The following is a 26323-nucleotide window of genomic DNA, read 5'->3' as shown; positions in this document are numbered from 1 at the left end:
GCCTACCTTAGTTGGTATGATTGGACAAGGAATGATGGTGAATGTGAGGGATGGCTAGTGAGATAAGGAAGTGATAATGTAGAGAGAGAGGGATGGGTGGTGATGTGAGTAAGGTTAGGGAAGGGCAGAGTGATGGGGATGTGATGTGTGGCACAGCAGGATAAGGTTGAGCATGGCTTTTCAGTAACTTTTCGTGATGTACTGAGATCATTGAAAGGTTTGCGCCACTGCAACCAGTCCTCCTGACGATATCCCTGCTTGTGCCCTCCTGTGCAATGTGCAACCAGGCTGCATTTGGAGGGAGTGTTGGGAGAGCCTGCGTACAGCCTTGCAATGTTTGTCAGTGTTTGCAGCACCTCAATGCTGCAAGACACTGACAGAAGAACGGTCAAACAAAAGTTGGGAATGGTCCCTTTAAGTAAACGCGTCATCAGACCTGCTTCCAGTTAATTGGCTGGGAAATGCGCAGGGCGGGCTTAACCAGCTGTAGCTACAGAAGATTACGTTTAGAGGACGGGCTGCAGCTGGGAACGTGTTTCCCACACACCACCGATACCACCCACACCCAACTCGTTGGCGAAATCGCAGCCCTGGTGTGCAGGGTGATGAGTTCTGCCCTCCAATTCTGTTTCAAGAGATTAAATGTTGAAGCGGGTCCGAGGTTCCTGGAACTCAGGATCCCAACAAATACAAGAAGCGTAGAAGAGGGACGAGGAGAAGAGCAAACCAGGGGAATCGACAATACAAACTGTTATAAGCTGCAATGTTTAGGAGAATGATTGTCAAAATCGGCTGCTTTAGATAAAGGGACACTTGTTTTAAAGTTATTGTAGTCTTTTTCATTCTACCCCCTCTTTCATTATTCTCCTCAGTTGCACAGCATCATCTGTTTGCAGGAGGCATGGACTGGAGATGAGGAATAGATTATCCTTGGCAAATGCATTGAAACATATAACAGGAGCGCAAACTTTGTATGATGGTTATATTACAGATATTTCTAACCTACCACATTGAGTCAATTGTAAAGCAAAAGGGAGTCCAGATTTGGTACAAAATCCAAACTCCTTTTACTCCTTCAATGACTTTCGAACTCAATTGTTGGACATACAGTAAAAGCATGGATAAAGGGTTTCAGCAGTACAGGAGCTGAGCTAGGAGCAGAAACAGGCAGCGTTGCAGAGATGGAAACAAGAGGTTGTGGTGATGGGTGGGATGTGGTGTTTGGAGCTCAGCTCTGGATCGAACAGAGTCAAGGGTCTCACTGTCTGGCTCAGCCTGAATGGCTGGGAGCAGGATGGAGTCTGTGACAAGGATCAGAGTTTATGGTGGGGACCAAAAACACCAATAAAACATACTTCTGGACTATCTCAGATACAGCATGTATAATAGCATAGGTTTTGGTTCACAGGAGAGTTGAGGCTTGATTTTAACATCAAGCATCAAACAGGAGGGCAGTGGGCGGAATGCTCGCCTCCTCCTGCTGGCAGGGGTCCCAAGCCATAAATATATATGCTTAATTGTATAATTACTTTATATTAGTCATCGTAACCGAGATGCATGGCAGCGTGGTGATAATGGGTAGGATTTTTAAGAAGCTTTTTGTAAAGCTTTTCGAGATGCAGTAATATAGTTTTTGTAAAGTGCTGTGACCTGTTAGAGATTAAATAAAGCCACTAATAAGGTTTATAAACAAACTGTCAATCTATGTTGGTTTAGGTTTGGAAAAAATAGTAACTCCTGATTTCTTACCAAATCTCATGGTTTTTAAGAATTTGTCTCATGATATATGAAACAGTGGGGTTAGGCTAGGTCAATTGAAAATTCCAAAATGAGATTGATAGATTTTTGTTAGGCAAAGGGTATTAAGGGTTGCGGAATAGGGGGTTAAGATACAGAACCAGCCATGATCTAAATGAATGGCAAAACAGGCTCGATGGGCTAAATGGCCTGCTCCTGTTCCTATAATGTCTTTCTGCAGACCGTCACATCTTCTTCAACATGGCTAGTTCCATTTGTTGTCTGTTGTTTTTCCCTTGTCCATTGACCCTTCTTGTGCTACAGTTCCAGGGCTGTTGGCTGTCCTCTGATACCTCGCCCAAGTGGCCATTCTTCATTTTCTCATTGAAAGTGTTTCCACCTTCAATTACTTACTGGTGAGCAGTTATATAACTGAAAAACAACTACAAATACAGATTAAAAAAAAGTTAAGAAAATTAACAATCAGAAAAAAATTGATTTGACTGTGATGAATTATCAATTTTTGAGCTCATCATACTATTTGGTACAGTTGATTATATCCTCTTCCATCGCCTTCTCTGCACTGACCAATTGAGGCCTGCAGGGGGTACATCGAAAACGTAACAACGTGCAATTTGGCTGTCCTGAATGTTTGTTCGTTTGATAAATTACCACAGCTAATGGACAAAAGTAAAGCTTGCAATAACTCAGGGTTTAAAGAAACTACATCGAATCTGCTAGCTGCAGGTTGGACCTAATTGGTCCAATTTGAAACACTTGGCGATTAAATAAGTTCATCAAGAGGCCTTGCATTTTTTTTGAGAGTTTTAAACTAATGAAGGTAGCCTGAGGTATTTCAGATCCCATATAACAAAAACTGAGATTATTTAGTGGAACTAAAACACACTGCCGACTAATGCCCCTGGAGAAGCAAAGCATGCTCTGTTTGGAGTTGAAGTGACTCCAAGATGACGTGCCTGGCGATGGAAGTTCAGAAGCAAGTCAGCTCTCTGTGCCAGACTCAGTAGTTCAATACCTGGGCAGGGCACTGTAGATGAATGTCCAGCCAGCCCGGCTCAGTAATGGAATCTGGAAGTTTATGCCTGTCACTGGGGGCTGGGATTCTTCCCATTCTACTTCAATAACCTTACAAGCCTTAACAGCTGCCAGGCTCATTCAAATATTTAAATGGCCAACCTGCCTCCTGGGTTGGCTGCCCTTCCCTTGTTCCACCTCTGTTAAAACTTTTAACATCTCACCCGACCCCACCCCACCCCACCTGTTTTTGGGGGTTGAAACTCACCCCATTGTGTCAACTCCCTTGCAGTTGAACCTGTGTCATGTCGTGTCCGTTAAATGCCTCACCCAAGTTTACTGCTAGGGAGTTGCGCAGTATTGCAGTGATTCACATTAACACCATTTATTGCCGCAGTCTGCTGTTAAATTTTCCAGCAAATTGGAAGACAATTATATTGATTTAAATTTGGTGTATGGTAACAAAAAAAGCTTTTATTGGCAATTTAATTGAAGCTGGCTGGAACAATTGATTTTTCTGTACCGATTGAAGGTTGGCATGCAGGTACAGCAGGTGGTGAAGAAGGCAAATGGAATGTTGGCCTTCATAGCTAGAGGATTTGAGTATAGGGGCAGGGAGATCTTACTGCAGTTGTACAGCGCCTTGGTGAGGCCATACCTAGAATATTGTGTTTAGTTTTGGTCTTGTAATCTGAGGAAGGACGTTCTTGCTATTGAGGCAGTACAGCGAAGGTTCACCAGACTGATTCCCGGGATAGCAGGACTGACATATGAGGAGAGACTGGATCAACTGGGCTTGTATCCACTGGAGTTTAGAAGAATGAGAGGGGATCTCATAGAAACATATAAAATTCTGACAGGATTGGACAGGTTAGAGGCAGGAAGAATGTTCCCATTGCTGGTGAATTCCAGAACCAGGGGTCACAGTCGAAGAATAAGGACTGAGATGAGGAGAAGCTTCTTCACTCAGAGAGTGGTTAACCTGTGGAATTCTCTACCGCAGAAAGTTGTTGAGGCCGGTTCGTTCGATATCTTCAAAAGGGAGTTAGATATGGCCCTTACGGCCAAAGGGATCAAGAGGTATGGAGAGAAAGCAGGAAAGGGGTACTGAGGTTGAATGATCAGCCATGATCTTATTGAATGGCGGTGCAGGCTCGAAGGGCCGAATGGCCTGCTCCTGCATCTAATTTCTATGTTTCTATGATAACCCAGTGAAAAATTCCAGCTGGAAAATAGCAGAGATGCAGGACACATGATTAACCAATGCTCAGCTTGTCATTTTCGGGTTCGGGGCTTCATTCAAATTTTTTACGGCAGATACGGGCGCCAAACAGGCGCACTACTGTAGCCAGATTCTGCGCTGAGCTTGGGAGGGGAGCAGATTCCAGGGGAAAGGGGTGGCGAGAATGGCCTGGCAGAAAGGTATTGTATGAATACTCCTCCTGGACCTACAAATATCTTAGGATAAACTTAACTTTTCTGAGTGGCCTCCAGCGGTTCCTTTAAGGACCATTGGTTAGGCCTCTTAATGCCTCTCAAAATTGGGACGAGCATTCACTTTGCATGATCCAGCCATTTCTCCATGAAAATTCCAATCTGGGTCCTACAACCGGTGTAGGACCTCAACTTGCATATTTAAACAGTGTCCCATTTGAAGGCCTGCCAGAAAATGGCTGTATAGGGTCCCCACTTAATTTCCCTCTGCCGGTCATCAGTTTTTCAACCTTCTAACTCTCAGACTAAACAAAAATATATCGTACTCCTTAAGAGACCCATGTTTATAGAGTGTGGAGGATCTCAGGAGAACATTGGAATAGTTGAGTCTGGAAGTGACAAAACAAACGATGAGTATTTTAGCAGCAAGATGGGCTGAGGCAGGGGTGATGTTACAGAGCTTGGAAGCTCAGCTGGGGTCGAATAGGATGCCAAGGCTGTGAACAGTCTGGCTCAACCTGAGTCAGTGGCTAGTTAGTAAGGCCGAGTGGCATGTAATAAAAATGTGGTTTCAGAGGAAATGTTCTTGACTTTAACATACCGTGCAGAATGGGCATATGAAGTTCAACACAGATAAATGTGAGGTATCCCATATTGGTAGAAAGAATAGAGAAGCCACTTATTACTTGGAGGGTGCGAGTCTAGGTGGGATAGAGGGACAAAGGGATCTTGGAGTACAAATACACAAATTGCTAAAAGTTATGACAGAGTTTAGCAAGGCCATAAAAAAAGCAAACCATGTACTAGGGTTTATTTCTGGAGGTAGAGTTGAAAGTTGAAAAATAGGGAGGTTATGCTAAACTAGTATCGAACCTTCGTTAGACCACACTGAGAGTATTGTGTACAGTTCTGGTCGCCATATTATAAAAAGGATGTAGAGGCATTGAAGAGGGTGCAGAGAAGATTTACAAGGATGATACCAGAAATGTGAGGGTATATGTATCAGGAAAGGATGAACAGACTTAGTCTCTCTTATCTTGGGTGGGGGGGGGGAGGAGGAAAGAGGGAAAGAAAGCTGAGGGGTGACCTAATAGAGGTCTTTAAAATTGAAAGGTTTTGATAGAGTGGATACAGAGAGAATGTTTTCACTTGTGGGTAAGAACATAACTAGAGGCCATCAATATAAGATAGTCACCAAGAAATCCACAGGGACTTCTGAAGAAACTTCTTTACCCAAAGAGTGGTGAGAATGTAGAACTCGCTACCACAGGGAGTGGTTGAAGCAAATAGTATAGATGCATTTAAGGGGAGGCTAGACAAGCAAATGAAGGGGGAGGGGGGAGTACTGGGTTATGCTAATAGATTTGGATAAGGAAACACAGGAGGAGGCTCGAGTGGAGCATAAATGCTGGCATGGACTGATTGGGCCGAATGGCCTGTTTTTGTGCCATATATCCTATGTAATCCTATGTGTAAATGTGGAAATATTATTGGAAACCCCTGATCAACATGGAAGACTTGTGTCTGTTCCTGTTTAAGGGTACTGAGTTTGTGACAGGGGACGAAGACAATGGCTTCAGTCTTCCTAATGTTTAACTGGAGGAAATTGCAGCAGATCCAAGACTGGATTTCGGACCAGAAAGAACTTGCACTTGTATGGGATGTCCAAAAGCGCTTTACAGCCAAGTAAGTACTTTTGAAGTGTAGTCACTGTTGTAATGCAGGAAACAATTTGCACACAACAAGATCCCACAAATAGCAATGAAATAAATCACCAGCTCCTCTGTTTAAGGTGTTGATTGAAAGATAAATGTTGGCCAGTGTATCAGAAGAACGCCCCTGCTGTTCTTCGAATAGTGAATCTTTAACGTCCACCTGAGGGGGCAAGCAGGGCCTCAGTTTAACGTCGGATCTGAAAGAAGGCATCTATTCCATCAGCATGGGTGCCATTTCTTCTGTCTCACCTTTGACCTCAGAAACTGACCACGATGAGCCCTTACACCAGCAGCACCAGGCACACCAGCAGCACCAACAAAAACAACAATTTTTATTTATATAGTGCCTTTAATGTAGTAAAAAATCCCAAACTTCACAGCAGTGTTGTAAGACAAAACAAATAAATTTGACACCAAGCCACATAAGAAGAAATTACGGTAGAGGACCAAAAGCTTGGTCAAAGAGATAGGTTTTAACGAGCGTCTTAAAGGCGGAAAGAGCGATGGAGAGGTTTAGGGAGGGAGTTCCAGAGCTTGGGGCCTAGGCAGCCGAAGGCATGGTCACCAATGGTTGAGCAGTTATAATCAGGGATGCTCAAGAGGGCAGAATTTGAGGAGCGCAGACATCTCGGGGGTGGGGTTGTGAGGCTGAAAGAGATTATCGAGATAGGGAGGGGCAAGGCCATGGAGCTATTTGTAACCAAGGATGAGAATTTTGAAATCGAGGCATTGCTTAACCAGGAACCGCTGTGGGTCGGCAAGCACAGGTGATGCGTGAGCGGGACTTGGTGCGAGTTAGGGCACACGCTGCAGAGTTTTGGATAATTTCAAGTTTACGTAGGGTAGAATGTGGGAGGCCAGCCCAGGAGTGATTTGGAGTAGTCAAGTCTAGAGGTAACAATGACATGGATGAGGGTTTCGGGAGCAGATGAGCTGAGGCAGGGGCGAGGTGGAAATAGTCAGTTTTGGTTATGCCGCGGATATGTGGCCGGAGGCTCATTTCAGGATCAAATATGACGCCTAGATTGCGAACAGTCTATTCAGCCTCAGTCATATGCTAGGGAGAGAGATGGAATCGGTGGCTAGGGAACGCAGTTTGTGGCGGGGACCAAAGACAGTGGCTTTGGTCTTCCCAATATTTAATTGGAGAAAATTTCTGCTCATCCAGTACTGGATGTCAGATGAGCAGTCTGACAATTTAGAGACCATGGAGAGGTCAAGAGAAGTGGTGGTGAGATAGAGCTGGATATCGTCAGTGTACATCTGGAACACCACCAACCTTCTCTGCAATCACCTGATAAAGGGCATCAGTACCCGAGCACATTGCTGCCTGGGAGGCCAGGGATGACTTAACTTTACACTTTACGCTGTACACCCATATGGCTGCCATATACTGCGCCAGGTTGGAACCACTGCACACCAACACCATAAACCATCCCCATATTGGCCAAGCCATTCATTTTATACTGATCACCATTGGTGGAGGTACCGTTATGTCTCGCCATTCACTGCAACTCACTAAGCCATTTCCAAAGGTGCACACAAATTTGTCCAAGACCAGAAAGTGGTGAAAATAAAGATTTTTATGGTTGACATCACATTAACGGAAACTTGGCATTAACATTGAATAAAACGCCCAAGTGACTACCCTTGTGAATCTACTTGTGTGTCATCTTTCACTTTAGTGGACGTGTAAGGTATGTTGGTGTGAGTAAGGATGTGCAGGAGAAGGGTAGGGAAGGCAGAGTGATGGGGATGTGATGAGAGGCACAGCAGGATGAGATAGAGTTTGGTTTTGAACTCTCAATTCCTGATTTAATGAGATAATTGAAACGTTTCCAGCACTGCACCCAGGTTCTCCTGACCCCACATCCCTGCTGTTGATCTCCTCTGCTTTCTTGAGCCAGGCTCTTTTTGTCTCCTGGGGTGGTCTCTCCCGCCCGTCGGAATGGAAGAGGACCTCCCTGCGTGCTCTGACTCCCTCCACAAGCACCCCTCTGCTTCTGTGCAGTCATGTTTGCAAGTATGTGGAGCAATCAAAAGCTCCAGTGCACCCTCCTAGATGAACTTTCAAATACAATGTGGCCATGGCTCCCTTAAATCTACCGGCTGAAATCGCATCATGGATGATGTCATCAGCCCCACACCATTTACTTGGGCCAGGTAATGCACTGGGTGGGCTTAATAGGCCCCATTGATGTAAAATCGCTTTCTGGAGCGGGATGGAAGCAGCAACGGAATCGCGACCCGCCACGCCGACTGCTCCAGAAATTAACACTTATTTTTAAATATTCACACATGGCAAGAGCAAATTAGTTTGTCAATAATGTTAATCATCAGCACTTGTAGCATGATTGAAATTGGGAATCCGTATAAGGAATCTCAGGCATCCCAGCATTCCGTAGCAGGAGTATACCTGGGAGTGGCCCTCAAGTAAGACAATGCTTGCTATTGTGGTTTTGTACCAGCTCTGTACAGCACTTAAGGGAAGCAGTGCTGTTCTGGCAGGAAACAAATGTTTATCAAAACATCATGTCTCTCAATGTTTATCACTTGGTTGAAGCATTTCTAAAGGACAATCGGAATGGGTAGTTACATAATTATAACGGTGTCGCAGTAATTAAAGTTTTGTGAACTGTGCCACATTGTTTCTGGGCATGACTGGTCTAACTGTCATTCAATAGAGGGAAAGCCACAGGAAGATAAACAGCACATGTTATACTTTAAAGTTTTCAATTTTCTAACCCTTCCAGTCAAGTGTTTTCTTAATGTATGATAAATTGAAGCTCATTTGGTCCATACTGGTAGCCATTTGTAGTCGTGCACTTAGCACCGACCGACCATATAGTTATATTTTATTGAGCTGACTGATTTACAGAAATTAGTGTTATTGAGACTTGAGGGTTTACAGTCCTGATTGCTTCAGTTTTCTTGTTCTTTGAAAATCTTTAGTCTGTTTTATGAGCAAAAGATGACTGATGCCTCAACTTTACTACACATTTGGCATTGGTGACAATTTTTGCATTACAGTGATGCTAAATTTACAGTATTATAGTCCTTTTGCAGAAATCAGCAATTTGGTGCTGGTCGTAAATATGCTCACTGCATCATCATTTAATTATTAATGATTGAAAAGAGTTCAGGTCAGGTTTTCTTTCCATTTGGGATCTTGCCAGTGCTTTCTATAGAGCATCTTCATTTGTGAGATGGGAAATGCAGAGTTCTGTGAATGGTAGAGACAGAAGAAAGAAGACTTGGATTTTATTGCGCTTTGCATGACCACTGGACATCATAAAGCACTTTACAGCCAATGAAGTACTTTTGGAGTGTAGTCACTGTTGTACTGTGGGAAACGCAGTAGCCAATTTGCGCACAAGCAAGCTCCCACAAACAGCAAAGTGATAACGATCAGATAATTTTTTTTTATTATGTTGATTGAGGGATAAATATTGGCCCAGGATAAGTCCCCGGTGAAAGTTATATTTGTTACACAGCTCTGGTTAGACCCCATTTAGAGTACTGCGTTCAGTTTTGGATACCACACCTCAGGAAATATATATCAGCCTTGGAAGGGGTGCAGCGCAGGTTCACCAGAATGCTCAAAGGATTAACTTATGAGGACAGGATAGATTTTTTGTAAGTTGGTACTCCAGTGCAGTGGTGAGGAAGTGCATTGTCGGAGGTGCCGTCTTTCGGGTGAGACATTAAACCAGGTGTACGTAAAAGATCCCATGGCACTATTTAGAAGAGCAGGGAATTATCCCTGGTGTGTCATGGCCAATATTTATCCCTCAATCAAGCTGTAGGATGTCACTATATATATTTTTTAAGTTGTTTCACATTTCAGGTAGTCCTGATTTCAGAACTGTCAAAATAATGATCTGAAAATTTATGCTGTCGGCCTTGCACAGGTGACTGACTATTGTGGCATTACTGTGTATAAAGAATTCTAACAAGAACCTTTGTAACAATATAATGGTTATGGGTATTCTGATATTAGTTCATCAAGAGCCCTCGCTAGAAACTGGAGCCAGGTGAATTTACTTTAATTTTACATACAATACTGACACTAGCCATTCAGCACAACCAGTCCAGGCCAGCTTTTATGCACCACACAAGCCTCCTCCCATCCTTCTTCATCTAACTCTATCAGCAGGACCCTTATCCCTCATATGCTTATCCAGTTTCCCCATAAATGCATCTATACTATTTGCCTCAATCACGCTCTGTGATAGCGAGAGAGAGGAGAAGCGGGTGAAGGTTTTAAAGGGGAGAGAGGGAACTTGGAGAAGATAGATCACGTACTTCGAACCCCCTTTACATCCACACCCAATTTCTTGGAAAGCTCGGTGTGTTTGTGACAAGGGACGTCATTGGAGTGGATGAAATCCAGAAGTCACGACACTCTCACTATTCATTTCATACCCAATAAATCTGTTAACAATCCGTGACCCCTACACACTGCCCCATTTATAGCATGGTTAAGGGGGGGGGAGCGGTAAGGTCAGGAACTTAGGCTGTGGTGGGGTTAGGGACTTGGGCTGGGTGGGGAGTCAGGCACTTGGGGTGGGGGGGGGGGCGGATCAGGAACTTGAGCTGGGGTGGTGGGTCAGGAACTTGGGCTAAGGGGGAGTCAGGAACATGAGCTGGGGTGGTGGGTAAGGAGCTTGGGCTGGAGGGGGGGGGGGTGATGAACTTGGGCTGGGGGGGTGGGTTAGGAACTTGGACTGGGTTTGTCAGGAATTTGTGCTGGCATGGGGAGCTCTATCCTGTCTGTGTGGTCTCTGTCAGAATAGCTCGAATTACACTTTGCAAAATCTCTCAGAACTTGGGCTGGGTGGTTCTAATTACTCATTTCAGAAAAACTTTGGGTGTGGCTTATCCTCCAAGGGGACCCTTCAGCAATCAGGTCATGTGATTGTCTCGGCTAGGCATAATCAGAGCTTTTTGCTAGTGCAAATAGCTGCGTCCTTTTTTTAATGACCTTATTAACCTGCGTTCTAACTTTTAGCGATTTGTGTATTTGCACTCCAAGATCCCTTTGCTCCTGTACTCCATTTAGATTCTTCTTTTCCAAGTAAAAATTGTCTTCCATATTTTTCTTACCAAAATGCAATACCTCACACTTATCTATGTTGAAATTAATTTGCCAATTATATGCCCATTCTTCAAGTTTATTAATGTCATTACTTTTGTACCTTTTTTATACCTAAATTGTGATCTAAATTAAGCGTCTTGTGTTTTCTGTTTCAATTTACAGATTTTGAAGAGGAATATACTTGTAACGTGGCTGAGATAAACCCTTACTTACTATCTGAAAATAACCATCATCATTGCAGCAAAGTTTACGGTCAGTCACTTGAAACAACACCGGTTAATTTGCATAGCTGGCAGCTGGAGTGGGAAATGCCCGGAGCTGTACAGAGACAAACATGGAGTAGTTTGTCAGGATTGCCAGATTACATCATTCATATGTAAATTATTTCTGACCTGAAGTTATAATGTTCTAATGGGTAAATACAAGTCAGATAGTCACTGACAGATTCCATGGTATTGTCAATGTGCACAGATAGATAATGCCAGAATCTGTCTCTTTGTAGAAACAAAAATGATTGGGTGAGAATTTACTGTAGCTGGCAATGTTGGACCTGCCCTTACCCATAAACTTACCATGAGCTTTTGCACTGAGTTGCTGTAAGTTAGAGTTCCAAATATAGCAGTGCCCTCTACAGGGCATCTGGGACCTGGGTGAATAGGATAAGCAACAGTATATCTCCTTAACCAATCAGATTGAAGAATTGTTAACGGCTGCGCAGAATCTGAACCATGAAGTGTCAGTTAGAATAATAAATTCAATGTCATAGAATCAGAAATTTACAGCATTGAAGGAGTCTATTTCGGCCCATTGTGTCCACGCCAGCCGCCAGCTATCCAGCCGAATCCCACTTTCCAGCTCTTAGTCTGTAGCCTTCTGGTTACGGCACTTTAAGTGCGCATCCAAGTATTTTTTAAATGTGGTGAAGGTTTCTGCCTCTACCAACCTTTCAGGCAATGAGCTCCAGATCCCCACCACCCTGGGTGAAAGATTTCCCCTCAAATCCCCTTTAAACTACCTACCAATTACTTTAAAGCTATGCCCTCTGGTTGTTGATCCCTCTGCTAAGGGAAATAGGCCCTTCCTATCCACTCTATCTAGCCCCTCATAATTTTATACATCTCAATCAGGTCTCTCCTCAGCCTCCTCTGTCCAAAGAAAACAACCCCAGCCTATCCAATCTTTCCTCATAGCTAAAATTCTCCAGTCCAAGCAACATCCTCGGAAATCGCCACTGTACCCTCTCTAGTGCAATCACATCTTTTCTGTAATGTGGTGACCTGAACTGCACGCAGTACTCAAGCTGTGGCCTAACTAGTGTTTTATACAGTTCAAGCATAACCTCCCTCAGCTAATAAAGGCAAGTATTCCGTATGCCTTCTTAACCACCTTATCTACCTGGCCTGCTACCTTCAGGGATCTGTGGACATGCACTCCAAGGTCCCTTTGTTCCTCTACACTTCTCAGTATCCTATCATTTAATGTGTGTTCCCTTGCCTTATTAGCCCTCCCCAAATGCGTTACCTCACACTTCTCCGGATTGAATTCCATTTTCCACTGTTCTGCCCACCTGACCAGTTAATTGATATCTTCCTGTAGTCTACAGCTTTCTTCTTCATTATCAACCACACAGCCAATTTTTGTATCATCTGCAAACTTCTTAATCATACCCCCTACATTCATGTCTAAATCATTGATGTATGCTACAAAAAGCAAGGGACCTAGTACTGAGCCCTGTGGAACCCCACTGGAAACAGCCTACCAGTCACAAAAACACTCATCAACCCATATTAAATCGGATATAGAAAGCAAAAGTAAGATTATATTAAGACTGAGAGAAAAAGAGACAAAGAAAAAGTAAACAGTAATTCATTTTTTAAAAAGTTAATTTTCAGTGCCAGAGATTTTTGGCAGTAATAAGACTTATCATGCCATTAAAAAGGGTACTTAGACTTAAATGGACAAGCCCTAACTTTCTGTGACGAGTTTAGTTTGTATCAACAGCGTTTAGTACATTTGAATTGGCAGCCAGATGGTAAGATGCTATTTTCACAGTTTACAGAGGAGTGGCACAATGTCTGGATTTCCAGCATTTAACTGCATAGCTCTACTCGCCTGAAGTTGCTGTCTGATTTATGCATAAATATCAGTGACCACTGTTAACCTCACCGTTATTTTTACTGTAAATTATGGCCCAATGTATTGTGCTCTGTATCAATGTAAAGCTAAGGCTGTGAAACATGTAAGATGGCCACCTGGCTCCAGCATGTGTCTTTGATTTCCATACAATATTAATGCGTTAATTAAGCTAGAATGGTATTGGTTGGGCAATGTGAACAACACCCTCTTGTGGATCATTTAACCAGAAAGCCATTTATAATAATCTTATGTTTACCTGAATTTGCCATGCATTCCAGACAGTTCAAAGGCCAATAGGCAAGAGAAAAAGATTGAGCCATGTGAACATGGGAATGAGAGTGATTCTGAGAGGAACAGTATGGTGATTAAAAAATACCAACATTCATTGCTGTCAAGAGAAGAATCTCATTTAAAAATAAATCATTTAAAAATAAATCATACCTTTACTGCTGCCATTGTCCATAAACCATGTGGTGTTCTGCAAACGTCCTACATGTTTATTTGTATTGATAATGTCATCTTCCAGAATGGCTTGGAGAGAACTTAAGGTTCAGCGAGTTTGTGATCTAGGATAGGGCTAGATTTTCGGTTGTCGGCGAAAACGGTAGTTTTACATCAAAATTACCGTTTTCGATCCGCTACTATTTTTAGGCCTAACCTTCAGCCTTTATGCATCAGTAAAGTTGGCATTGCACGAGGATTCACGGCGTAAACCGCAAGTTTCAGCAACTTTAGTCGGGGGTGGGGGGGGAACAAAAAAAAAGGACAAAATATTCAAAAAACATTCACAAAACCCTTACCTACTAAATCGCTGAAAAATAATTAAAAAATAAAAACTTTAACTTGCCTTTTTTGCAAGTCTTTATACTTACTGCTGCTGGAAGGCTGCACCGACAGGTTTGCCTATCTGTATTCTGGGCGTGGTGGAGAGTGCTGAAGGTATGACGGTAACACAATCCACGGAGTTGCACGTCGTTTCACATCGGCGCACCTCTCCCCGGCGGTATTCCGCAATGAGGTAGCCAAAGATCCTGCCGACCGGGTTTTCGCCGCGGAGGGTCAAATCGCGGCGAAAACCTGGTCGCAAAGTCAGCGAAAATCCAGCCCTATAAGTTTTACAGGACTGCAGCTTTTGGTTTCTAGACAACATGCAACGAGTTTGTTGCAAGAGGGAAAAGCTATTAAAACACCTTAAAGTCACATCACACTGGTGGCAGGAGTTGTGAGAGATACCCATCCTGTACCATTTGCTGACAGTAGTTGGAAATGATCACATACTGGCTTGAACTGGCTGTTTAAAACTAATTCAGATTATTTTATTACGAGGAGATAATATGAGCCTCACAAAAAAGTAAATAAGATACCGTGAAATTGCATTATACTAGTGGCAGTGAGCTGTGAGAGCTGCTTGTCTCATACAGCCACTTTATTTAGTGGGGTATTTGTTGGAGAAAATAAGCAGGTAACAGGACAGTTTAAAAAAAAAAATTTTTTTTTAATAACTATTGATGTTTAATATATTACAAACATAACTGGTTACAAACCTTTAAGAAATGAGCATAGTTAACCACTGTAGTTAATAATTACGTAAGACAGGTATCACTCATGTTATAACATGACAAAAATATATAGCACATGTATAGAGAATAATACCATATTGATACATAGGATATACCGCACAGAAACAAACCATGAGGGCCCAGCATTTATGCTCCACTCGAGCATCCTCCAGTCTTTCCTTATCCAAATCTAGCATAACCCTCTATTTCCTCCCTCCCCCTTCATTTGCTTGTCTAGCCTCCCCTTAAATGCATCTGTACTATTCGCTTCAGCCACTCCCTGTGGTAGCGAGTTCCACATTCTCACCACTCTTTGGGTAAAGAAGTTTCTTCTGAATTCCCTATTGGATTTCTTGGTGACTATCTTATATTGATGGCCTCTCATTATGCCCTTCCCCACAAGTTAAAACATTCTCTCTCTATCCACTCTATGAAAACCTTACAAAATTTTAAAGACCGTTTTTAGGTCACCTCTCAGCCTTTTTTCAAGTGAAGAGAGATTCGGCCTGTTCATCCTTTCCTGATATGTATACCCTCACATTTCTGTATCATCCTTGTAAATCTTCTCCACATCCTCTCCAGCGCCTCTATATACTTTTTTTTATAATATGGTGACCAGAACTGTACGGAGTACTCTGTGTAGTCTAACCAAGGTTGGATACAGGTTTAGCATAACTTCCCTACTTTTCAATTCTATCCCTCTAAAAATAAATCCTAGTGTTTGGTTTGCTTTTTTGATTTGTGTATTTGTACACCAAGATCCCTTTGTCCCTCTACCCCACCTTGACTCGCATCCTCCAAGTAATGTGACCTCCTTATTCTTCCTACCAAAATGTAATACCTCAGCTTTATCTGTGTTGAACTTCATTTGCCAATTTTTAATGTCCTCCTGTAAATTGTTGCAGTTCTCCTCAGTATTGACTATCCCCACCCCCCCCCCCCAATCCCAATTTGGTGTCATCTGCAAATTTAGATATTGGTGACAAATGTGATGGCCAATTTGTGCGAAATAAGATCTCGCCAACAGCAAATGAGAGAATTGACCAGATCATCTTATTTGGTGATGTTGGTTGAAAGAGTAATGTTGACTAAGACACTTGAAAAATTCCTTGCTCTTTCTCAACAACAACTTGTATTTATATAGCGCCTTTAACACAGTAAAACATCCCAACACGCTTCACTGGAGTATTATAAAACAGACAATTTGACACCGAGTCATATAAGGAGAAATGAGGGCAGATGACCAAAAGCTTGGTCAAAGAGGTAAGTTTGAAGGAGGAAAGAGAGGTGGAGAGGTTTAGGTAGGGAATTCGAGCTTTTGGGGTGGGGGTGGCGGGGGCAGAGTTGTAGGGCTGGTGAAATTACAGAGATGGGAAGAGGCAAGGCCATGGAGGGATTTGAAAACAAGGATGGAAATTTTGAAATCGAGGCTTTGTTTACCCGGGAACCAATGTAGGTCAGCGAGCACGGGTGATGGGTGAGCAGGACTTGGTGTGAGTTAGGACATAGGCAGCCAAGTTTTGGATGACCTCCGGTTTACGTAGGGTAGAACATGGGATGCTGGTTAGGAGTGCATTGGAATAGTCAAGTCTAGAGATAACAAAGGCATTGATGAGGGTTTCAGCAGCGGATGAGCTGAGGCAAGGGCGGAGACAGGCGATGTTACGGAGCTGGAAATAGGCCATCTTAGTTTTTCAAAATGCAACAATCTGAACAGGCATTTGGGATGTTGGTTTAACATTTCATTTGAAAGACAGCATCTCTGAAATTGCAGCAGTGAAGTTTTGCCCTAGTTTATGAGCTCAATTTTTGGAGTGGGGCTTGAACCCCAACACCTTCTGATTCAGAGATGAGGATCCCAGCACAATATTCTGTTAGTTCAGAGGATCCCAAACTGGAGGGGATTAGCGAGGTTATCAGTGTGGTTGGTTGGGCGGGGGGCGGCGCGAACGGAGAAGAAGGACGGGCTAGCCTAAATTAACAAATATGAGAACTACCTCGAATAGTCTGAAGAGTTTCATTGTGGGGCGATCTCAGCACAGATGTTTGTGTTCCTGAAGCAGCTCTGATTGGTCCAACAACATTCGCTTCGACAAATCGCCGGTGATTTAAACATCCCATGCTGTGTTGAATCTGGAAAAGTGCATCAAGTACGTGCCATTTGAGGCCCATCAGGACCCTGTTCTGCTGCATTCAAATAGGATCAAGTGGGCACTGGTATAAGATAGCCATGAGGCGAATATTGCTTAAAAACGGCCACTTTATTTGCTGTAACTGAAAATTGGTGTTACTTTGCCTATGGACAATGCTGTTTCCTGGTGGAAGTGAGCTATGGGTCTTCAGGCAGCAGTTGACAAACCTTCGCAATAGCTTCTTGGGGGAAGAAGCACCTTCTGAGGCAATAACATTCAGGAAAATTGAAGTTAAAACCTTCTTGGTCTGTAAACACTGGTGAGTGAGCATTTTCATGTCAGGAAGAGCATCCAATCTAGCCTCTTCCAGCTCCTCATCCTCCTTTTCATAGCAAAGGGAACTCCATCTCCTCGGTCAAAAAATACTTTTTACAGAGCTTACTAAAAGTAGCAGCAACATTCCTGACAGAAACTCCAAAGGTGCCACTACCGTGAATGTCTTTATCACTGGATCCTTCCAGGGTCTAAAAGTGATCATTGCCACATTTATTGGGCAGCAGTTCCCCACTGCATCAAGATGTTGACTGATACTCAATTCAAATCCTTCCCAATGGAATCAAAGAGAGAGAGAGAGAACTGTCCAATTTCCAGATTGGCAAGCTTCCCACAGATGCAAGGAGCAAATGACGGAATGCAAGTAACACTCAAAGCCCCATATAACAACCCCCCAATTTTATGGGCAGGACTTTCAGTGCAGTAATGAGTAACTAGTGTGCAGTGCCAACCATGTTATCCTGCATATGAATGTCTGATACCAAAGAAGCCATTATGAGGCTTTCATCAAGCAATAATTTACCATACCAGCTCTCAAAGCAATGTTTCAGAATGGTTGCTTTGGTGATCAGGGCTGTTTCATGCAGTCATGACTAATGACGCCAATGAGGCTTCCACAGACAAAGGGAGACAACAGATATAATGAGGACAATGCAGCTCCTAGAAGTGTCACCCCCCCATCCCCGAACCTTTTATGGATCTTCCTACTCTCCATGCCCAAGAATCAATCCCTACTGGCCTTGGCTCTGAACATCTGGGAACCATTACTCCTACTGACCGCTTGGAGGCTGCTGCTCCTCAAGAGATCTGGCACTTTCTGCTGCTGGACAACCCCTTTAACTAGCCTTTTAGAGGCTGCACTAATACTGAATTTCCCTCTTTTCCAATGGCCCACCCTACATAGAAAATAAGGATGGAATACCTGGCAGGTTAGAAACAGAGTCATAGAGGTAAAGAAAGGAGGGAGAAAGAAAGGAAGTACATTTTTATAACGTCTTTCACGACCTCCAGACATCCCAAAGTGCTTCTCAACCAAAGTACTTTTGAAGTGTAATCACTTGTAATGTAGGAAAGCCCGGCAGCCAATTTGTTCACAGCAAGGCCTCACAAACAACAATGCGACAAATAGCCAATTAAACCGTTTTAGTGATGTTTGCCAGGGCACTGGGAAAAATCGCCTGCTGTTCTTCGATCTTTTATGTCCACCTTAGAGGACCGTTGGGGTGTTGATTTAACATGGGCAGTAGTCTTATTTTACTGCTAATTGGAGGAAACTCTGGCCCTTTATGTCTGAAGGAATATAAAATGGCTCACTGGCTTTAAACAGTCGATAGTTGAGCCTTACTGAGCAGAAATATTTTCCAAGCATTTTTAGTGAAGGTAGTGCTCTTTTAAAAGCAGTACACACTCAGAATAGGGCACAATCACATTTTTACATTGTATGTGCATTTACAGCTTGTTCAGATTGACCTGTTTTGGTGATGTGGCAGATACTTCACTGGTTTTTACTGTGGAGCAGGCACTTAAAATATATGTTTCGCTTGAATTAAAAATACAGTCTTTGTGTGTATGTGTGCCCATATGTCAGGTCCTCCTTTCCCATCAAGCACCAGTTTTAATGTTTGAACTGTCCATGTCCCAGAATTTCACCACAAGATCTAAAAGAATTTGGGGGTATAAAGTCATACTGGATACACTCCACATATTTTTTCGAGTTTTGCTTATGCATGGAAACGCAGCATCTTATTAAATCTAAGTTCAGGGCACCATGGGAAGGACTGTTAGCGAGCCCAAAATAAAACACAAAACCGGAATCACACAGCATGTTTGTCAGCAACTAAAAGAGAAAAATACATTTGTGTGTTTTATCTGATCCTTCTGCAGAATTCCAGTTCTGATGTACGATGTAAACTTGAAAGATTAACCTGCCACTACTCTCATTTACTGACGGTCTTGTGTATTTCCAGAATTTTCTATTTTTATTTCAAATATCCAGGATTTCTTTATATTTTTATAATTAGCCCAAATGTGAGATTACGAATGTTTCTGAACCCATATTTTATTGCAGTGTAATTTTCCTTCTATTAGGCTTTGCAAAGCTTGAACGATGCCAGTTTCAACACGTGGTTTACAACAGATGGCTATATACTTGGGAATAGTGTCTGGAGGAGGGTGTGCAGTAATGTATTACCTTATGCAGCGTAAGTACACACAAACACAACTTGTTAAACCTATTTCTGATTCCAACACCTCTTTCCCCGCTGACATGCAGTAAGTATCCAGTTGACAAATACTGTACACGTCACACGCACTGTTTATCAGTAGACTTAATAACTTGAACCCGCCCTGCATCCTATTTGGAAATGGCCAAAAATAGACTGTAAAGATTGGAAATTCTTAAACTGGCAAGAGAACAAACTTATTTTTTCAGCCACAAAAGCAAGTTACTGCGGATGCTGGAAATCTGAAATAAAAACAGAAATTGCTGTGAAATACTCAGCAGGTCAGGCAGCATCTGTGGAGAAAGAATCAGAGTTAACGTTTCAGGTCGTTCTTACGAAAGGTCATTGAACTGAAACATCGGGGAATTTTTACTTCCCGAAGTGCTGGGAGTGGAGCGGTCCGGTAGCATGCGGGAAACCCGGAAGTCTGGGGGGAGGGGGGTTGGAGGGGGCTGTCCGCATCCTGTGCAGTTAACTCCACAGCGTGCATCATCTATCAGTGACTGGTTCCTTGTCCAAAGGTCAGCCTGATTGACAGGCTTGGCCTCCAGTCGGGCAGGGAACACTCTGGAGGAGGCTGTAGCACCCTATGGGTCCAATCCCTGACCCCGGTCTGATTCTGGGATGTCTGATCCCGGGGGGGGGGGGGGAAGGATTATTATGCGGGGGTGATGGAGTCTATGTGGGGGGGAGGGGTGGCGGGGAGACTGGAGGTTCAGGAGGAAGCACTGCTGCTCATCCTGGCCCACAAGGTGTACTGCCCGAGGATGTACTAAACTTGCTGCAGCTGCCGGGTTTCCCAAAGCCCAGGATCTGCCCTGCACAGTTTTGTATAATCAGCCAGTGGACTCCTCCACCTGAGCTGCTTGTGCAGCACACTGTTTGTTATGGTCTCATTTCCTGCAAATATTCTTCTTTTAAAAGCAGGACCTGTGAGATCCAGACTCATCAGCTTGGTCTCAATGCAAGCTGACCCTCTAGACAACAAATTCCTCCTCATGTGCTAACTGCTCCTGCTCACTCATGTTGTGTATCTTACCCAGTGCACAGCTTTCTGGCTCACATTCTAACTGCCCTGGGGTGCATGTCTCCGCACTGGTGCTTGAGAGGGATCATTTGAATGTTGGCAAGGCTGGATGGACTGAGGCCTGACTATTCATCCTCTAGTACATCGCGCGATAGAGAAGAAATGGAAGGCAGGTTACAGTGGTGTCCTGATAAGTAGCCTTTACGTGTCGCTCACAGTATTGATATGGTGTACAGTTTCAGTATATGCTTTGCTGGTACTTAGTAAACAATAGAATAGGCTGCAAAGCTAGGGCAGCAGGAGTGATCAGTGAGCCGTCGGCTACTCTTAACTTCTTGTCCCAAGCATTATCTTAAAGATTTCAAGAGCTTCTTCCTCATATTGGGTAAGACGTCAGTTGTTGGGCGGGGGGGGGGCACCACCTGTTGCATTTTCTGTTGCAGGCTGTATTCTTCTTCAAGAAGAGTAAAAGAAGTGAGACGTGTTAATTATTACGATAAAATGCAGCAGTAACCAAGTGCCAGCTGCAGCCCACAGTGGATCTGAGGACATATACATGCAAAAGACAGCCAGATTGGATGAGAGGATTTTCATGGGTTGAGTACATGTAATGATGTGTGTGAAAGCTGGGGTTAGAAAAGGTCTCATGGGCATTCATGGTAACGTCTGAAAGTACTTTAAGACCATGTGAAGTGGGGATATTTGTAAGTGCCGTGCATGCCCAGTTCATCACATTAATGGAAGGTCATGGTGGGTCCTCCTACCTTGGCTAATCAGTTAAGTTTATTCGATTTTTTTTACTGCTCTGTGGATGCAGAGTGGCATAGACAGAAGTGGGCACTATCTCCCCTTTCCCTGGGCAGCTTTTTATGGGAACCTACATCATGCTGTACTGAAAAGGGCGCTCCTGTGCCAGCTGTAAACTAGGTGTTGCCTCTACCTTCCTGCACCCTTTACACGCAAAGATTTAAAAAATTAGTTCTTGGGATGTGGGTGACACTGACGGGACAGTATTTATTGCCTATCCCTAGTTACCCTGAAGGCATTAAGAGTCAGCAGACTGGAGTCGCTTGTAGACCAGATCTGGTAGGAGTGTTGGGTCTCTCCCTGACGGACGTTAGTGAACCATTTGTCGTTGTCCACAGTCCGGCACCTTTCAAGTCACTTTTGTTTTGATGCCGTCCCACAAATTACCAGATTTATTGAATTCAGTTTCAGATGACATGTTGGGATTTGAACTCAGGGTTGCTGTTCATGTTTTATGGCATAATGCTTCGGATCTTTGGATTTTATTGAATATGTGTGATTAAATCTACCAAAAGGATATTTATTTCAAAGGTGAGCTATAGGGAACTCAAAATAATTCCAAATAAAAGATTGAAACGATAGTTCATTAACAGATTAATTGAGTGATTACAGCATGTGATTTGATATTTAATCCTGGCAAAACATGTTAACAGCTGGAACACAATGAAGGAATGTTCCACAGCAGTTAAAAAGCTATATAAAATGAATGAAGCTTGGAAAGTTCTAGCAAAGCAACAAAAGAAAATAATAAATAAAAATAATAAAAAGAGAACACGTAATGTTTGAACCACGCGAATAGCTGAAATCTTGAGACGGTTACATTCTATTTCCAGAATGATTTCAGTGCTGGACTAAGCCCTGGGTACAGTGTTCATCTAAACTAGCGCATGGATTTGGTGCAGATCTTTCTTATATTTGGTTTTATAGAAAATTTTGCCAAGTCAGAATATTACAAGTTGGCAATCGAAGAACTCAACAAACATGACCGAGCACTAGTCGCTCTCGGAGCTCCTCCACTGCAGGTCCGAAATATCAAACTCAGTGACAGGAACAATCGTGTGGATGGAATCAGTGCAAGGGTACAGTATTCATTTATTATTTCTTTGCTTAGCTCTGCTTTTGCTCCTGAATTGTAGGTTCTTCGTATGTGGAGCAGGAATTCCATGCAGGAGTTTTCTTCTACCATGAATACATTGTAGTTTTCATATACCTTGATTCAAGCTTTCACCTTACTCAGAATTTTCCTGTTTTCATTCATGATGTTATGTCAGGGAATACACATTCTCTTTAAAGAATAATGAATGGGGTGCGGCTGGATGTATAATTGGGGTGTATAATTAGAATAAAAGCACGACAGTCTATGGAATTCAGAGATACTTGCTCTACTAAATAATTATGTGGCATTGGTTTACAGATCAAAATCCCAGTATGTGGAACAAAATCAGCCGGATATCTCCACACTTATTCTGTCAGACAGTGTACAGAAAAGGTAACCTATGCACATGTGTCCAACTAATTGAATATTGAATTGTCTTTTAAAAAAAATCAGCTTGAGACTATAAATGTGTTCATTTTTGTTATATTTTAAAGTGTTATGATGTATGAAAAAATCTGAACATGAATATTTTAGCCATCAGCTTCAATCCATATTTGTGCACATTGAGTTATCTAGGCTTCCTCAAATTGCCCCTGTAAGACATGTTTGATTTCAAGGGAGGAAGGAAGGTACTGGATGTATCCAAGAAGGGTGGCAGTTAACCAAATTGTTTCACCTTACTAAAGTGGGATTTAAGACACTCGTTCTACTCTCCTGGGTAGAGTGAGTGGAGGACCGGAGTTATACTGGTGAGGGAAGAGGTGTTGGAGTTCTACAGAGGTATATTTCAGTGTAACTATGGGCTGTGATTTATGCTGCCTTCTATACTGTCTTCGGTTTCTTCTGTTTGAAAATTTCTGAAGGGACAGAAGCAACTTGAAAGGGATCAGAGAAGGCAGCATAATTTTAAACAACCATTGTGGGTGTGATGTAGCACTTAGAATAAAACACCAGCTTGTATTTATATAGCGTCTTTAATGTTGTAAAACATCTCAAGATGCTTCGCAGAACTATTATGATATTTTTAAAATTTGACACCGAGCCACATAAGGAGAAATTAGGGCAGGTGACCAAAAAGGAGGATAGAGAGGCGGAGAGGTTTAGGAAAGGAATTCCAGAGCTTGGGGCCTAAGCAACAGAAGGCACAGCCACCAATTGTTGAGCGATTTATAATCAGGGTTGCTCAAGAGTTAGAGGAGTGCAGATATCTCTGAGTTGGGGGTGGGGGTGCATTGTAGGGCTGAAGGAGATTACAGAGATAGGGAGGGGCGAGGCCATGGAGGGATTTGATGCAAGGTCTGCACCTTGACTTGCCTTCAAAAAATGTATGCAAAAATGTGGTTTTTCTTGTCCATATTTCAGTTCTTGTCCTGCGAAGATTTTTTTCAAAATGCTCTTTAAAAATAGCACTTAATTTCAGTCAGTGACTATTTTTCTCAACACTGCATTCTGTTACTGAGCCAGAGGTGCCAGGTTTAATCCCCAGTCTACTGAGTTAGCTGATTTCAGCCAAGGCAGAGCAATAGAAGGAAAGTAGTGCAGGGGTCCCCTGCGGTCATCTCCCTCCAAAACAGATATACCGTTTTGAGTACTGTTGGGGGAGATGACTCATCAGGGGAAGGCAGCAGCAGCCAAGTTCATGGCACCATGGAAGGCAGGAAAAAGAGAGGGAGAGCTATAGTGGTGGAGGATTCTATTGTAAGGGGAATAGATGGGGGTTTCTGCGGCCGCAATCGAGACTCCAGGATGGTATGTTGCCTCCCTGGTGCAAGGGTCAAGGATGTCTTGGAGCGGCTGCATTTTGGAGGGGGAGGGTGAACAGCCAATTGTCGTGGTGCATATAGGTACCAACGATGTAGGTAAAAAAAAAACGGGATGAGATCCTACAAGCTGAATTTAGGGAGCTAGTAGTTACATTTAAAAAGTAGGACCTCAAAAGTAGTAATCTCAGGACTGCTACCAGTGCCACATGCTAGTCAGAATAGAAATAGCAGGATAATTAAGATGAATATGTGGCTTGAGGAATGGTGCAAGAGGGAGGGATTCAAATTTCTGGGACATTGGAACCGGTTCTGGAGGAGGTGGGACCAGTACAAACCGGACAGTCTGCACCTGGACAGGACTGGAACTAATGTCCTAGGGGGAATGTTGGCTAGTGCTGTTGGGGAGGGTTTAAACTAATATGGCAGGGACATGGGAATCTATGCAGGGAGACAGATGGAAGAAGCAAAAGGTAGAAAGGAGATAAGGAAAGATGGAGGGAAGAGAAATCAAAGGCAAAAATCAAAAAGGGCCACATTACAAAATTCTAAAAGGATAAAGAACAAGCCTGAAGGCTCTGTGTCTCAATGCGAGGAGCATTCGTAATAAGGTGGATGGATTAACTGCGCAGATAGCTGTTAACGGATATGATGTAATTGGGATTACGGAGACATGCCTCCAGGATGACCAAGGCTGGAAACTCCAGTGGTATTCAATATTCAGGAAGGAAAGACAGAAAGGAAAAGAAGGTGGGGTAGTGTTGATGGTTAAAGAGGCGATTAATGCAATAGTAAGGAAGGCCATTAGCTTGGATGATGTGGAATCTGTTTGGGTAGAGCTGCGGAACACCAAAGGGCAGAAACCGCTAGTGGGAGTTGTGTACAGACCACCAAACAGTGGTAGTGAGGTTGGGGATGGCATCAAACAAGAAATTAGGGATGCGTGCAATAAAGGTACAGCAGTTATCATGGGTGATTTTAATCTACATGTTGATTGGGCTAACCAAACTGGTAGCAATATGGTGGAGGAGGATTTCCCAGAGTGTATAAGGGATGGCTTTCTAGACCAATATGTCGAGGAGTCAACTAGAGAGCAGGCCATCCTAGACTGGGTCTTATGTAATGAGAGGGGATTAATTAGCAATCTTGTTGTGTGAGGCCCCTTGGGGAAGAGTGACCATAATATGGTAGAATTCTTCATTAAGATGGAGAGTGACACAGTTAATTCAGAGACTAGGGACTTGAATTAAAGAAAGGTAACTTCGATGGTATGAGACATGAATTGGCTAGGATAGAAGGGTTGACAGTGGATAGGCAATGGCAGACATTTAAAGATCACATAGATGAACTTCAACAATTGTACATCCCTGTCTGGCGTAAAAATAAAACTGGGAAGGTGGCTCAACCATGGCTAAAAATGAAAATTAGGGATAGTGTTAAATCCAAGGAAGAGGCATATAAATTGGCGAGAAAAAGTGAGGACTGGGAGAAATTTAGAATTCAGCAGAGGGGGAAAAATAGAGTATGAGAGTATGCTTGCAGGGAACATAAAAACTGACTGCAAAAGCTTCTATAGATATGTGAAGAGAAAACGATTAGTGAAGACAAATGTAGGTCCCTTGCAGTCAGAATCAGGTGAATTTATAATGAAGAACAAGGAAATGGCAGACAAATTGAACAAATACTTTGACTCTGTCTTCACTAAGGAAGTCACAAATAATCTTCTGGAAATACTAGGGGACCGAAGGTCTAGCAAGAAGAAGGAATTGAAGGAAATCCTTATCAGTCAGGAAATTGTGTTAGGGATATTGATGGGATTGAAGGTCAATAAATCCCCAGAGCCTGATTGTCTGCATCCCAGAGTACTTAAGGAAGTGGCCCTGGAAATAGTGAACACATTGGTGATCATTTTCCAACATTCTATGGACTCTGGATCAGTTCCTATGGATTGGAGGGTAGCTAATGTAACCCCACTTTTTAAAAAAGGAGGGAGAGAAAACACAAAATGATAGACCAGTTAGCCTGACATCGTTAGTGAGGAAAATGTTGAAATCAATTATTAAAGATGAAATAGCAGCACATTTGGAAAGCAGTGACAGGATCAGTCCAAGTCAGCATGGATTTATGAAAGGGAAATCATGCTTGACAAATCTTCTAGAATTTTTTGAGGATGTAACTTGTAGAGTGGACAAGGGAAAAACAGTGGATGTGGTGTATTTGGACTTTCAAAAA

General features: G+C 42.9%; 1 protein-coding gene across 6 annotated transcripts in view; it reads left to right on the top strand.

Annotated features, from left to right (window-relative positions):
* Nucleotides 1–26323, top strand: part of coa1 (cytochrome C oxidase assembly factor 1) — a 60594-nt gene that overhangs the window by 27225 nt on the left and 7046 nt on the right. For 3 of the 6 annotated variants that reach the window (XM_070881216.1, XM_070881213.1, XM_070881217.1), the window contains exons 2-5: nt 11182–11271; nt 19268–19380; nt 22163–22314; nt 22650–22724. In XM_070881216.1, coding sequence (XP_070737317.1) covers nt 19287–19380; nt 22163–22314; nt 22650–22724 — 321 coding nt within the window. In that variant the 5' untranslated portion in view covers nt 11182–11271; nt 19268–19286. Of the gene's footprint in view, nt 1–5745; nt 5893–11181; nt 11272–11301; nt 11396–19267; nt 19381–22162; nt 22315–22649; nt 22725–26323 lie in introns of those variants that run through there. The other 3 variants (XM_070881214.1, XM_070881215.1, XM_070881218.1) reach the window with 2 other exon arrangements.

This window comes from Pristiophorus japonicus, chromosome 5, assembly GCF_044704955.1.
Source record: "Pristiophorus japonicus isolate sPriJap1 chromosome 5, sPriJap1.hap1, whole genome shotgun sequence".
NCBI lineage: Eukaryota > Metazoa > Chordata > Chondrichthyes > Pristiophoridae > Pristiophorus > Pristiophorus japonicus.
Note: the sequence above shows the minus strand (reverse complement) of the source record. Positions and strands in the feature narration are given on the sequence as shown.